Here is a 15,887-nt window from a genome sequence, read left to right on the forward strand (position 1 = left end):
CTACTAAGGACAGTGAATGTCAAAAATCAAATGCTTGGACCCATCCGTATGATTAGTGCATTGATCTTGGTCCCTGGCCATTCTAAATTTTCCCCTTTGAGTCATTTTAATTGTTCTAAATGATAATATGTAGCTACAAGACTGACCAATCTGATAACTCTCTGGCAGCATATTTATTAAAGGGGGAAAATAGAGTTCAGCAAAGTAAAATGTCACATCTCTCTGCTAACTTGTGTTGGAAATGTAGAGGTGTATTTATTAGGGATGCACTGAATCACAAGATTTGCTTCAGGATGTTGCTAGGATTCGGATTCGGAAGAAACCTTGTACCTGGTAGAACTGAATACAAATCATATTTTGCATATGCAAATTTAGGGCCAAGAAGGGGAATCACCTGATTTTGTCACGGAAAAAGGAATTTTTTCCCACATTTTCCTTTCCCCTCCGTAATTTGCATTTGCTAATTAGGATTCGGATTTGGTATTCGGCCGAATCTTTCACAGAGGATTCAGGGATTCCCAAATAGTGGATTCAGTGCATCCCTAGTATTTATCATAGGGTGACCTCTCACTTTCACCCCTTGATGAAATATAAAAATCTCAAACAGAATAGAGCTTTGGAATTTCCCTCTGTCAAACTGTAGTGAGATTTGTTTCTACCTATCAATATAATCCCATGTCCAGATTTGTTTTGCCTTTAGTTGCATTAAAGCTGTTGTTTACCTTTGAGTTCACTTTTAGTATGATGTAGAGAGTGATATTCTGAGACAATTTGCAGTTGGTTTTCATTTTTTTTTTATTAATTGTGGTTTTTGAGTTATTTAGCTTTTTATTCAGCAGCTCTCCAGTTTGCAATTCCAGCAATCTAGTTACTAGGGTCCAAATTACCCCATCAACCATCCATTTTAAATAAGACTGGAATATTAATAGGAGGGGCCTGAATAGAAAGATGATTAATAAAAAGTAGAAATATACATTTGTAGCCTTACAGAGCATGTTTTTTTAGATGAAGTCAGTGACCCTCCATTTGAAAGAGTCAGAAGAAAAAGGCAAATAATAAAAAAATAACTATAAAATATAAATAATGAAGACCAACTGCAAAGTTGCTTAGAATTGGCCATTCTGTAACATACTAAAAGTTAACTTAAAGGTGAACCACCCTTTTAAGGGCTTATAAACATTCATATGGTTAGTCCTGATGAGCTCCTGAAAGCTTCACAAACATACCATGGATTTCATTTTTTTATATAAAATAATATGTACTTAAGGCTGCTTCTCCCTGAAAAAATAGTGATGTATATGTTTACACGATGATCTCAGCTGTATAGAAGCAGGACTGTCCCTACAGACTGGTTTGGGAGGTACCAACTGACATATATATAATTTGTGTTTGCATGACCCAATCACATCTGGCTGCATTACAATATATGCGTGTAATCCCCACAACAACCTACACAGTCAAGCCTAGGCAATCAAACATGTAACCTCTTCTTACCCAGGGTGATCTCCATACTAGGACTTTTCAATATAAGATAGATTTGGCCACCTAAAAATATGAACTTTGGCCTGTGGGCTTTCAATTGGAGAGCCCCGATGTAAGTTTTTTTTATCAAAATAAACACCGAAGAAACAAAGAAACCTTCACATTTTTATAAACGTGTTTCCTTCTGCCAACCACCTCATTCAATGTCTCGAATGTTCCTCTTCTCGAATGTTCCTCTTCATTTGTCCTACACATCATATTCCCACAACATCATATTCCCATGAAACAGTTATCTGCAGTGATCAGGCTAGAAATTACCAAGCCTCACACCAAATTGGTTTTTAGCTCCCATCCCTATCTCTATAGTATATGCAGGTATTGGACCTGTTATCCAGAATACTCGGACCTGGGGTTTTCCAGATATTCTATCTTTCCGTAATTTGGGTCTTCATACAGTAAGGGGTTTATGTATCAAAGGTCGAATTTTAGAGTTTTATATACCTCGAATGAACTCACAACTCGAATTGTTTCTAATTTAGGAAAAAAGCTGAATGTGAAAAACTTGAATCACTCAAAGATTTGCCAAGAACAAAAGGCAGATGTAGCGGGGAAATCCCTTGCACGTTTATTTAGTCATATGATGTAACGTTTCGGGGCGTGCCCCTTCTTCAGACACACCCTCGAAATGTTACATCATATGACTAAATAAACATGCAGGGGATTTCCCGCTACATCTGCCTTTTGTGCTTGGCAAATCTTTGAGTATTCGTATTGTTGGGAGAGGCACCGACCCCTCCAGCCAGCACAAGGCATTCGCAGATAGGAGAGGAATCGGGGGGAATAGGATCTTTTGGTTTGCTTAAAAACTTGAATCAGCAAGTTCGGGGTTAACAACCCGAGAACTCGAATTTCTCGAATAAATAGAGGGCAAAACCCTCCGAAAAAACTCAGGAAGGCTATTAACATCAAAAACACTGTATCCAAAGGGTGTGAGGGTCTCCAAAAATAAAGAGGCAAATGTAAAAAGTAGAAAAATTTATTAGGACATGAAGACCTAACGCGTTTCGTGCCTATAGGGGCACTTACTCATAGGCTAAATGACATACCCCTGTACATCTGTTATATAGGGGCTGTGACCAATCACAAAATTACAAACACATGTTACCACTCCACACAACAAGTGAAGTTCCACCTAGTGGTGAAAGCATAGAATGTTACATACATATCCTAAATAGCAAAAGATACACCTCAAAAATTAAACAAAAATAGACAAATGAAAACTTATATATATAAATGAAAGAATGAACGAATAATTGAAAAAAAATAATTACAGATGAAATTATCTATAAAGAAAGAAAAAATAATAAGAAAAAAATAAGAAAAAAATGCTAAAGCCAAAAAAAGTTAAAATTTGCAATACATAATATGATAAGGTTTCCCAATATATTTTATACCTTTTGTAAATACATATATAGTATGTTACGTGTGCATATATAGCATACCGGTTGGCCTACAATGAAGGACAGACCTCTATTCAAAGACTATTAACATCTTCAAATGGTTCAAGGGACGTCTATCGTTGACTTCTACAAGGATTCGACAGGTCTCGACAGTTTTAGATGGTGTATTCGGTTTCAAGCTATTTCTAGGGTCGGGGTATAATAAATCGAAAAAATGTTTTATAATCTAGTAATTATAACAAATTAATAAATAATCTAATAAAAAAAAATTAAACCAAAAATGTGAATTTTTACTAAAAAAATAAAATAAACTGGAAACCTTGAACTTTCCGTGGAAAACACAACTCGATCCGTAATAAATAACCCCCTAAATCATCTAGAAAACCATGTAAACATTAAATAAACCCAATAGGCTGGTTTTGCTTCCAATTAGGATTAATTATATCTTAGTTGGGATCAAGTACAAGGTACTGTTTTATTTTTAATTATTTGATTAAAATGGAGTCTATGGGAGATGGCCTTTCCGTATTCTGGAGTATCAGGTTCCCGTATAACAGATCCCATACCTGTACTAACTTGCAGTTTACAGCAGCTCAGCATAATGCTCGTCTGTGATTCTAATCATAGCCTGCTTCTAACCATAAAGAGCCCAGGAATGGATCCCTATAGAGAAATAGAAAAGTACAGAATGAATATTGCAATCGCAGCTGTTATGCTATGCTTTCCGATCGCTGCAGCTGTGAGCCTGTGAGCAAACTCCTGAACCCCTGAAATCTGAACCAGTGACAATATTGCTCAGTATTACAACTAGTCCTGACCTCTGCATACTTGCAAATGTGCCCATGTGTGTGTGCTTATTGTTCACTGAACTAGTAATTGTAACCAGCATATATATATATATATATAAAACACATTAAAAACTCACAGTGTGCCCTTGTCTTTATATGTAGGGATACAGAGAATCCACTATATGAGATTCTCCCAGAGTGTTTTGTAACCAATTCTGGGCTGCAGTATGCTTGACTGTCCCAGGCAACGGAAGAATAGAAACATCATGGGAAAACATGTTTTTTTTTCAAAATGCATCAGTTAATAGTGCTGTTCCATCAGAATTCTGCACTGAAATCCATTTTTCGAAAGAGCAAACAGATTATTTTTTTGAAATCTGACATGGGGCTAGACATATTGTCAGTTTCCCAGCTGCCCCCAGTCATGTGACTTGTGCTCTGATAAACTTCAGTCACTTTTTACTGCTCTACTGCAAGTTCGAACCTCCATTCCACTCCCCCCAGCAGCCTAACAAAAGAACAATGGGAAGGTAACCAGATAGCAGCTCCCTAACACAAGATAACAGCTGCCTGGTAGATCTAAAAACAAAACTCAATAGTAAAAGCCAAGTCCCACTGAGACAGATTCAGTTACATTAAGTAGGGGAAATAACAGCCTGCCAGAAAGTAGTTCCATCCTAAAGTGCAGACACAAGTCACATGACTGGGGGTAGCTGGGAAACCAACAATATGTCAAGCCGCATGTCAGATTTCAAAATTGAATATAAATAAATCAGTTTGCTCTTTTGAGAAATGGATTTCAGTGCAGAATTCTGCTGAAGCAGCACTATTAACGGATTCATTTTGAAAAAAACATGTTTTCCCATGACAGTATCCCTTTAAGAATTTAATTTAAGACAAGGGGGCTCCCTCTCTCACATACTGTGGTTGTTCAGAATTCTGGAAGGTTGTTAAAGAAATGACAGCTAAAATGTTATTTTGGGAAATACCTATTCAAGCCTCAAATGTCCTTTTGGGCTTGCCTCACCTAGATATCTCTCTACTCCTGAGCTAAAGCTCTTAAACTATATATATACAGCAGCCAGGCTCTCAGTTCTAGGTGGAATTCTGCAGAGGCCCCCACAATACGTGAGATAATCGCCTGAATTAGTGAGATGACATTAATGGAAGAGATGACAGCTAGGATCAGAGGAAAAATCCCCCAACATGAGAGTATTTGGTCAAAATAGGACTGCTGTGTTTCTTGCAACAGGTAACTCAAAATTAGGGGTTTCAGTAAGATATATTTTGTGAGTAAATCCAAGAAAAAGGGATAGGTAATGTTCAATGTACTAGCAGAATGTTAATGTATCCATTTTATATTTGCAATGGCTTTCTTTCTCATTGTTATGTTTTCTTTTTGCTTTTATTCTTATCTTTTCTTTTAGTTTCCTTTTTGATACATGATGATTCTCTATACAAATGTGACAACAAAATGCTGTAAAATTACGTATCAGGAAAATACACAATGTCTTGAAACCTATATGACAAAATCAAATAAAATTTAAATTACAAAAAAAAAAAAGAATTTTATTTAATTTCCTAATTTCTAATGAGAAACGTGTAATGAACCAGCTTTGTGCCAGATATACTGTATATTCCAACTCTACATTTCCTCCTTCCTGTACATTTTACATATAATCCCAATATTTCTCTCCATTTAGATTATGAGCTGGAGCAGCCTACGGTGCCCACAGGATTTAATCCAACAGGAAAGCTGATCATGTCTGTAAGTACAAACAAAATGATTTATTTGTCCACTCAGGCTGTAAAGTCAACTAAATCAAAGTCAGGGAAGAATTAAATGTGCTTGTAAAAACACAGGTAAAAGAAAATGGAAATGCTTATTCTGTGTAGAGCACAATATGTATATAATGTTTACAATTGTCAAATCCCATGCGTATGCAATGTTCCTGCATATCCCGGGAATGGCAGTTAGACCTCACGCAGTGCCGGAAATTCCATTAATGCTTATTATTCATTATGGATGGTGCAGCAACCCAACTACCATCAAAAATAATGTTTATTTTTGCCTAAAAGTATTGGAAACCCCAACTTACTTTTATTTTAAAAAAAAAACTCATTTGTGTACGTGCATTTTGTTGGTTGCAAGTTCTTCATTAATTTCAGCCAGATCTGGGATTCTTGATTAGCATGACTCAACATGGTCAGTTCTGGTGCTCTTGTGCCAGATGAAAATTGTCTGCGGAGAATTCATATGCCCATAAGCCTTACTTTAATTTATTTGTCAATTATTAGGGATGTAAATAAGGAATATTGCTTATCATACCTGCACAGACAAGTAGAATTCTAGGGCACACTGAGTATACTGGGGCCTCAGGCTGCAATGACAGAGCCAACCATGATCAGAAAGCTGGCAAGCTATGGGGGACAACATAAATATTCATTGTAACAGGGCTGATATTCCTGGGGACCATCTGTACCATTCTGCTGCTTGAACATTCAGAGCCAAGCTTTTCTGGATGCTGCTCCAGAACCTGGACCACCTGCACCCCCTTTCCTTTCTCCCAGACTGGAGGGGCCAAGCACGGCTTAAAGGGGTGGTTCACCTTTACTTTAACTTTAAGTATGTTATAGAATGCCAATTCTAAGCAATGATTCAATTGGTCTTCATTTTTTAATTGGGTTTTTTTAATTATTTGCCTTCTTCTGACTGTCCGGCTTTCAACTAGGGGTCACTGACCCCATCTAAAAGACAAATGCTCGGTAACGCTACAAATGTATTGTTATTGCTACTTTTTATCATTCATCTTTCTATTCATGCCCTCTCCTATTCATATTCCAGTCTCCTATTCAAATCAATGCATGGTTGCTAGCAGGGCCGCTTCTGCCATGAGGCAAGGTGGAACCCTTGCCTCAGGTGGCAGCTAGCGGCCAGTTACAAGGGGCGACAAAAAGCCGCCTCTTGTAACTTTAAGAGCCGAACTTCCGGGTTTTAACCCGGAAATTCGGCTCCGCTAGTGCAAAGAGCGATATTACTCTCAATGCACTAGCGATACTGCCCCCTGAAACCCGCTCTGACGCTAATTTTTAAGCGCGGAGCGGGAGAGGAGGGGGGCGGCATCTGGGCTACTGCCTCAGGCGGCAGCAGCCCCAGAATCGGTGCTGGTTGCTAGGGTGATGTTGACCCTAGCAATCGGATTGCTGAAATTGAAAATTGGAGAGCTGCTGAATAAAAAGCTAAATAACTGAAAAACCAATTGCAAATTGTCTCAGATTATCACTCTCTACATCATATTAAGAGTTAACTCAAAGGTAAACAATCCCTTTAAGACACTCATGCTCAATAACAGCCAAACCTTATGAATTACAGCTCTTAGGGCAAGGGCAGACAGAGCATAGGGTCTCAAAAAAAATCAATACATATGGGACTCAAATTTACTTTGCTTCACCTAAAAAAGTGGACTGTGACGTAATCCTGATAATGTACAATATATTCTCCTTCATCTTTTATCAGAGTTGAGTTGCCCTTTAACTAAATACAACCAAAAAATATTTTTAATGTATTAGTGTGCAGGTATGTTTTAATCACGGTGCTGCCTTGAACTAGCTTATATGTCTGCAGTTTTTCTACCAAAAGTTGTATAATTTTATTTCTTGTATTCATAACGTCTTTATCTTTAATTGTGAAGGTCAGCGATATACAGCATTTATGTGTAGAGGATTCCGGTACATGTGTCAAAGATCATAAAATACAGATGGATCATAAGACATGTAAGTCAATCCAAACTGTGAGCACCTTTGCACTTTACTATCTATCTATGATAGATGATGGCATTAAATCATATGGCGTTACACGTATCCTTGTAATATAACTTTTAGGGGGTTATTTAGTAAAAAAAATTAATTTATCTCATATTTTATTAAAAAAACACAACCAAACTCCCATGCTCGATTTGACCTTATTTATTAATAAATAACTCGGATCACGGAAAAACTCGATAAAAAACCCAAATTCCTAATCGCGCGGTTTTTTTTTCTAGTTTTTCCTGAAAACCGCAAAAAGTCAGATTTTTGGGCTAAATCCAGCACAGACCACAAAAACTTCAAATTGAGATAGGTTGCCTTATACAGTACCTTTCACTGTTGGAACTGAATTACAACAAGCTTGGGGGTGTCTAATGGGATACCCATGTACTGTCTCCAACCTGACAGTACAGAGCTGCTAAACATACCGTACCTGGAGGAAAAGCTTTTTGAACGCTGCTGATGAAGAGCTCAATATCAACTCTATAGGAGGGGAATTCATAACCTAACTTCTTTTTTTGGACACAAAACCTTTCCCAGTGAATGTCCTGTAGTATCCTTTAGAGAAAAAACACACAATAGTGGAGTGGCTTTTATACAAAGTGCACCTTTTCTAAAGAGAACAACCATCATTTTTCAGGCCTTTGGTTTTCAGCTATTTCTTTAATAAATCTGGGTGCCTCTTCAGATCTCTGAAGTCACACCACTTGCATACATGTAATATATACTGTATTACTTGCTTGTTAATTCAGCTTAGGTCTTCAGAAAGCATATACTTGTATTGAATCGTTCTATATATCCAGATTGTTCAATTCCATAATAACTTGGCTTTTCAAAATCTTTTTTATTGACAACTACGGTTTAGGTTCTCCACAGAAATACTTGGAAAGGTACATATTTCCTGTCTTACTGCCAGGAATGGCTGAAATGTTGATTGAAGCAGAGAAGGAAAAGTGTTTTCAGGTGAGTCCTTTTCCTGTTGAATTTGGCGAATGTCAGCCTGTTGATAGCTTTGCTTGTGTCTATTATATGGACAGTATACTAAGCAGTGATAAGAAGAATCTTAGAATGAGTAAAACAATGGGATTATATCTTATTAGAGATGTTTACTAATTTATGTAATTGCCCTTTGAATTTTGTAGATGGAAAATTCACATTGCAAAGGCAAGATGCACTAAAGATTGTAAACATTTGACCTGAAAAGGCATATCATGCTTTAAGAATACGTTTTTTCTTTGGCACAACCTGCTGTGTGTTTATGATGTATTACTGAATGCTGTATATTTTTATTTATACTGAAGCTACTGTATGCTTTATTATTTTGTACGTATTTTGTGTTTGACCAAGCCACAGTTTTTCAGATAGGTATGGCATCCATTATCTGGAAACTCGTTATCCAGAAAGCTCAGAATTACGGAAAGGCTGTCTCCCATAGACTCCATTTCATTCAAATAATCCAAATTTTTTAAAAATGATTTTGCTTTCCTCTGTAATAATAAAACAGTAGCTTGTACTTGATCCCAGCTAATATATAATTAATCCTTATTGGAAGCAAAACCTGCCTAATGGGTTTATTTAATATTTACATGATTTTCTAGCAGACGTAAGGTATGAAGATCCAAATTACAGAAAGATCCATTATCCCGAAAACCCCAGGTCCTGAGCATTCTGGATAACAGGTCCCATACTTGTAGTATGGATTGCAACAATGTCCTTATTCAGATAGGTAGTAAGTGTGTATACATCATTGTTAGGCAAAGGGACCACATAATCATGCACTGCGTCCTTAAAACATATTTTGTGCTGTGAAGTTCTCTGAGTCTATGGGATGGCACAATGTTATTGGTCAGATTGGCAGACTGATTGTAGATTGAAGCTCCTCACCCTTTTAAAATCACAGGTTTTATCCTTTGGAGTAGATGCTCCTACATGTATTTGTGGCTCCTGAAAATTGAAACCCTTAAACAGAGATCTGATTGGTCATATAGCTTGGTGGACCTTGGTAGACGTTGGGTAGCAAAAAGTAGTTGCTGCACTTCTGTCCCTGAAAAGTTTTGTTACATTTAGTGGCCAAATAATATGTGGTAACATTAGATAACACTGCAGTGGAGTCATGGGGCATAAGATATGAACTTGTTTTTTAATAATCTGTAGCCATTGACCTCTTCCTGGATGAGAAGATGGACACATAAAAGAATTGTATATGATATATTCATATAAACTCTAATCTGTAGTTTTTGTTATGTATGAGTAAGGTCCGAGACAGAAGGGGAATAAAGGTTGTAAAGGGCTGCTGTACAATATAAACAGTACATTCATACAACATAACGGAGCAAAGTTTTTTTTTCCAAGGCTTTGGTTCCCCTTTAAATGTCTTAGCCACTCATAATTCTAATTATTCAAGGGCTAAGTTAAAGATAAATATTGCTATGAAAGGGTTTATTTCACAGTACAGTTTAACAAACAAGCTGTGTTTCAGGGGCTGAGAGGCATATTCAAATGGAGATTGCAGTGATTAATGACATGCTATTCAGAATATTGATTAAAATCCAATTTCCTTTTATTCCCATTTATACCTGAGAGAATGAGGAATGCTTTTATCTTTATCCCTACTGTTCTTAATGAATCACAGCTGAAACACTAACAACAGCACAATGGCCCATTAGAGTCCTTAAATGATCAATCTTGAGGTTTTTATACTCCTGTTTAGGGAATTACATATAGTAGTACAATATTGCATGTAATACATGTTACATACCGTTCCAATGGGAAAGAGCAGCTAATTAACATACAACAGTGAATTGGTCCCACAGGTCATTTGATTGATTTGAAGTTCAAAATGAATCCCAGATTAGGTGGCAATAGATGTCATTTACAACCTCGACAGCAGTTGCATCGGCACTAAAATGGATGCAGTCATCGCACAAATTGGTGCCATTTGTTAAAGGTAATTTAATGAATGGCATGCTCCTGTCACTTGCGCTCTTTGGCAGCAAGCACCTACCTGCAAGTCTGATTGGATGAATTGTATGCAGGTGCACCAACTGATGCAGGAGAACCCATGAGCTACTACCATCTTGAAGGGTCAGGTTCTCAATACAGTCAGCATCAATACGCATAGCTGCATTGTGCTTAAAGAACTGGGCACATGTGTGATTTTCACACCAAGGGTTGAAAATCACACCATTTCATTGCAATTTAGGGTGATTTGTGTCAATTACAATATTTAGTAAATATGCAATGTCACTGTGAAAAAAATATGCTGATGTGTCTGTTTAAGAGATAGGCAGGAGCTATGAAGGAAAGAACAGATGAATGCATTTAAAATGAATAAAGAAGGTTAGAGTGGGAGTGATAGAGAGTGGGTCTGTAATCTACAGGGTTCTGGTACCCCTGGAGCCCCAGTCTGACACCAGAAGGGCCCCTCTCTTTTTTTGTCCCATTGTTTTTAGGATGGATTATTTCAGAAAACTTAGTGGTGTGTGCAGTATCTGAGCACCAATATGATTAAGGAAATAGCATAGTTTTATTGTGGTGGGCCAGTTTATATTTTCACAATATGGGCATATGTAGATCTTATGGCCTGACGTGGCCCTCACCTGACAGGGATTTCGAGTTAGCCCAATATATATCTGGCCTATTCCAAGCAAAGTATTTGTCAGGGAGCCTGTTGTATCGTTGTAATAATGCAGTACTGTACAGGTATAGGATCCATTATCTGGAAACCTGTTATCCAGAAAGCTCTAAATGATGAGAAGGCCATCTCCCATTAGGTCAATTGTAAATATTCAGAGGTGTAACTACTAAGCGCCTGGCCCCCTGGCAAAAAAATCTTTGGAATAGCCCAGCACTTGTCACAACCCTTATGGTGACTGAACCCCCTTCCCTGCCTGCTCCACCATTACTGCTCACTAGCTGCCAATTGCATGTGTCTTGCTCCCCGTCCACTCTCTGTCAGAAATGGACAGTTAAAGAGGAAGCTGACCCCTCCATTCTGGGCCCCCTATTATATTCTGCTTCCTCTATTATTATGCTACTGATTTTGTTCTTTGTAATAAGAAAACAGTAACTTGTACTTGCGTCTAACTAAACTGCATTACTCCATATTGATGGCAAAACAATCCAATTGGGCTTAGTTAATGTTTAAATTATTTTTAGTAGACTTAAGGTATGGTGATCCATATTAGGGAAAGATTACTTATCCAGAAAACCCTAGGTCCTGTGCATTTTGGATAGTAGATCTTATACCATACCTCCAAACATTTTGGAAATAAAAAGAGGGACAAACTATCATATTAAGCTATCAAAAGCGGTACTGTCCCGCTAAAAACAGGACAGTTGGGAGGTATGCTACCTGGACTTTTCCCCATTGAGCTGTAAACATGAAATAGTGTTTTATTTCACCAGTAGAGGGCAGTAAGATAAAAACCTTGCCCTTGTATAAGGACTGTCCTAGAAGAGAGCTGATTGCAGTGACAACTATCAATACAGCACACAGCAGGAATGCACATTGAATGCCTGTGTCAGACGCAGCTTCATAGTTGGTGTGTGCACGCTAGCCTGCTGTCAGTGTAAGACATATGTGCCATTCATTTGCCATATACTTGTCCCATTTGTGTCACTGACAATGCGTGTGAAGGCTGAAAGAAGAACTGCATCTCATGACCATCAGATTTAGGCAACATAGAAAGAGAGGCAGCTAATCAAGGAAACAACAGATGCTCCAGCCGGTGCTGCAGATCCCTGTCACCAAAACAAAAGCAGCCAGACGTTTAATGGTCTGATGCACAGAGGAGCTTTTCAAGCATTTGATTATGGACGAATGACAGAGATATTGTAGCAAACCCCATTTCAATAAAGATATGAAAGAGACAAGCGTGAGAATCCTCACCCACACTGCTGCTTTCTTCTTTCGATATCAAGTCATTCTTCTCTGTCTGGGAATGCTGGTCAATCTGCCATTGTTTTGCAGAAATAGAAGTGAAAGGGTAGCTATATCCCAAATGAAATGTGGGAATATTTAAAATAGTTGCACATATCTTTAAAAGCAACCGAGAATTTGTCTTCTCCAACATGTAAGCACTGGCACCTGGGCAAGTGAAGAATGGTTAGAAAAGAAATACTGGGCCTTCATTTTGCGTTTTTTATTGCAGGTTAGTCTAAGACTTTTTAATGACTTCCCCTTCTAAAATTGCATAATGAAAGAAAACTTTTCAATATACATTATTTAAAGGAAAAACAAGCCCCTTAATGAAAAAATACCCTACACCCACCCCACATAGACCCCTCTCCCCCAGCCTAGCTGCCCACCCCCCCCCCCGGGGCAAATGCCCCTAACTTTTTACTTAACCATCGGTGCAGATTCAGGGATCGGAGTTCACGGCAGCCATCTTCCGGGTCTTCGGTAATCTGAGAATGAGACAGGTGGAGCGGCGCATGCGCAGTTGGAGCAATTTCTTGCACTTTAACAAATAAAAATAATAACCTCCTCTCCTATGACATAGTGAGCACCTATCAATTTCTAGAAAAAGCAGTGGGTGGCTAGCAAGAGGCAAAATGTGTAGTTAAAAAAATTAAATTAAACCATTCCATTGGTTCAGTAGGACATTTTTTTCCTTAATTTTGCTGTGCTACAAAGTTCTTGATTAATTTTAGCATCATGGTCCACTTATACAGTATATGTTCATCGATAGAAGACATTTCACATGTTGGGATTGACCGTGGCTTGTGATGCAAAGTTGGCCTACAGTCCTTAACAGCCAGATGCATAGCGGTGGTCTGTAACAAATTATGAGTAGAACTTGGTTGCATCACAATTTTGCGAATTTGGAAAGTAGCCAAATCTCTTCCTTCATTGATGAGTGATGCAGCTGGTTCTTTATTCCCCTTCTTCCCACTCCATCCCATTACAAAGCAGATAATTAGAATCATGAAAGGCTTAATGATAGGTATTATGAGAAACGATTATGGCTTGGTGCTTATCTTTTCAGTGGATGTACCCTCATTTTTTCTGCATCTTGATTTCTTGTTTAGTATTAACTAGAAGGTTCTTAATGCTTGCGTACTTCCCAAAAAGCCATTGCTTCATCAGTGCCATTCACTGCTCTTTGTTCATTGACATTCTGGATTCTGGATTATTGATAAGGCATATAAAGGATACCTTATAAGGGAAAATTAAGACTTCCATGTAATTCTATGTTGATTGACATAAGCTTACATGATAAGGTAGAATTACTGTAAGGTGTCCATGCAATTCCATGTTGATTAAATAAGCTGGCAGAGAAAATTAAGGGATCATACAATTCCATGTTCACTGACATAATCTGGCTTTATTGATAAGGGAACAATAGAAGATCCCAAGGTAATGAAGGCATAGTTAATTAACTGGAGGTGGGTTTGAATGGCACAATTCCCCAGGCCTGAATGTTTTTTATTTTATCCTGTATTTTACCCTTTACCTGTTCAAGTCTAACAGAGAAGACTGGAGGTTCAGTCATAATTTTTTTTTTTATAATGTAACATTTAGGGGGGGTTATTTATCGATGGTCGAGTTGTTTTGAAAATGCAATGAAAAATGTGAGTTTTCCAGGGTATTTTTTTAGTCAAAAATAGATTTTTCGGGTTAAAAAAACGTGCAATTTTTTGAGTTTAAAAAAAAAAAAAATCAAAATTTTCAAGCTTTAATGTACCCTAAACCTGGAAATGACTAGAATATGAAAATACACCATCTAAAACCCATCTAGGTCATGTAGAAGACCATTTGAAGATGTTTGTAGTCTTCATGATGTTCGAGTTTTCGGGTTTCTCACCTCCCCCCTTAATAAATGTAGTGTTGTTTCCAATGCTATGCCATTACTTAATGTACATGATTAAATATGTATGGTTAATTAAAATGTGTATGTTTAATAACAACAAGGAAACCAGAGCCAATACAGAATAACGATTGCCAGTTTGTACTCTGATTCCCAAGCATTTCCCCAGCTCAGGCCAAATCACGTGTCCCAACAGCACAGCATGGAATGGATTGTTTAGCAGAGATGTCTCATGAGATGTACGAGACAAATAAGCATTTAATTTTCCACAGTAACTGCTTGAACCCATTTATATAAATCTCCTGCTGCCCTTTCTCATTAAAAAACCTGTCTCTGCAGATCCTCCTGAAATCTTTCTCAAACACACAGTACTACCCAAGTCAATATTTCCCGCGACTGAATAAGCATTAAATAGGGGTTTTGGGCTATTATGTAAAATATGTCCAGTGGGTGCTTGACTGGGGTCTAGCTATTGGCATGTGATCATTTTGAAACAGAATAGAAGATCCTTGGCTGAACAGAGCACAGAGTCATTTTGTGACTAGTTATGGATACCATTTATTTTCCATGCATATCTAGCTATTTTCCTTGAAGCAGAAGTCCTTATTCTATTGTATTCTCTACTTCAAGATATACTACGCAAGAATTTAAAAGTAGCACATACCAGAATAAAAAACACAGAATAATGAAAATCAGTAATTGGAAGGTTCAACATATACTTAGCATATATCAAACCAAATAGTGCATTGGCATTTCCATCTGTACATACAAAAATACTGATACAGGTATAGCTATGACAGATTTATATAGTAATTCCTTGGAACTATGCTGAGGAAACCCAATCATTGATGTGTGGGTTGACCTAAAACCGTTGGGACCTGTGGTTTCACACCGGCTGGGTGGGTTTGGGTTGAAAATTTGGCCAACCATTGCGGGTTAGGGTAGGGTGCAGGTGAGACTGGGGTAGTACACATCTCCATTGTTCCCAAAGATTCCATGTCCAAGCAAGATGAAGGGCATCTTTACGAAAGGGCAGTGACTAAGGCTGGCGATGATTCGCCAGCGTGGCATCATTTCGTTACTTTCACGCAGGCGTCACTTTGCTAGGTGAATTTTCGCACTGGCAAAGTGACGTAACTCCGCAAATTCAGTAAGATGCGGATTTTACTGAACGTTGCCTCTTGCGCCAGACTTGCCTTCGCCAGCTCAGACCAGGCGAAGTGCAATGGAGTGCATAGGACTTCCTCTATTTTTTGGGCAAATTTCTTTTTTCTGAGTGATAGCCTGCAAAGGTCCGTAAAATTTTTTCTGGGTAACCGGGTTCCCCCCTCCATTTGCTAAAATATGGAACATATACTATACAGTGGGCTCATGTTTAGGGCATTATAACAACTCTATTTTCTTTATTAAGGTTCCCTGGGCTTGTGTATTGTAATGTATTTGCTGCAACATATACGTCCTGTAACTTTATAATTTCCCGCTATATGCAAATTAGGCAACGCTAGCGCATCTTCGATCTGATTGCCGAAGTAACGCTA

General features: G+C 38.0%; 1 protein-coding gene across 1 annotated transcript in view; it reads left to right on the top strand.

The window, feature by feature from the left end:
- Positions 1 to 15,887, top strand: part of LOC108701889 (IQ domain-containing protein K) — a 92,555-nt gene that overhangs the window by 4,647 nt on the left and 72,021 nt on the right. The window contains exons 3-5 of the mRNA XM_018236903.1: positions 5,434 to 5,498; positions 7,423 to 7,504; positions 8,403 to 8,500. Of these exons, the coding sequence (XP_018092392.1) occupies positions 5,434 to 5,498; positions 7,423 to 7,504; positions 8,403 to 8,500 (245 nt within the window). The remainder of the gene's footprint in view (positions 1 to 5,433; positions 5,499 to 7,422; positions 7,505 to 8,402; positions 8,501 to 15,887) is intronic.

The sequence above is a fragment of the Xenopus laevis genome, chromosome 9_10L (assembly GCF_017654675.1).
Source record: "Xenopus laevis strain J_2021 chromosome 9_10L, Xenopus_laevis_v10.1, whole genome shotgun sequence".
In the NCBI taxonomy this organism is placed as follows: domain Eukaryota; kingdom Metazoa; phylum Chordata; class Amphibia; order Anura; family Pipidae; genus Xenopus; species Xenopus laevis.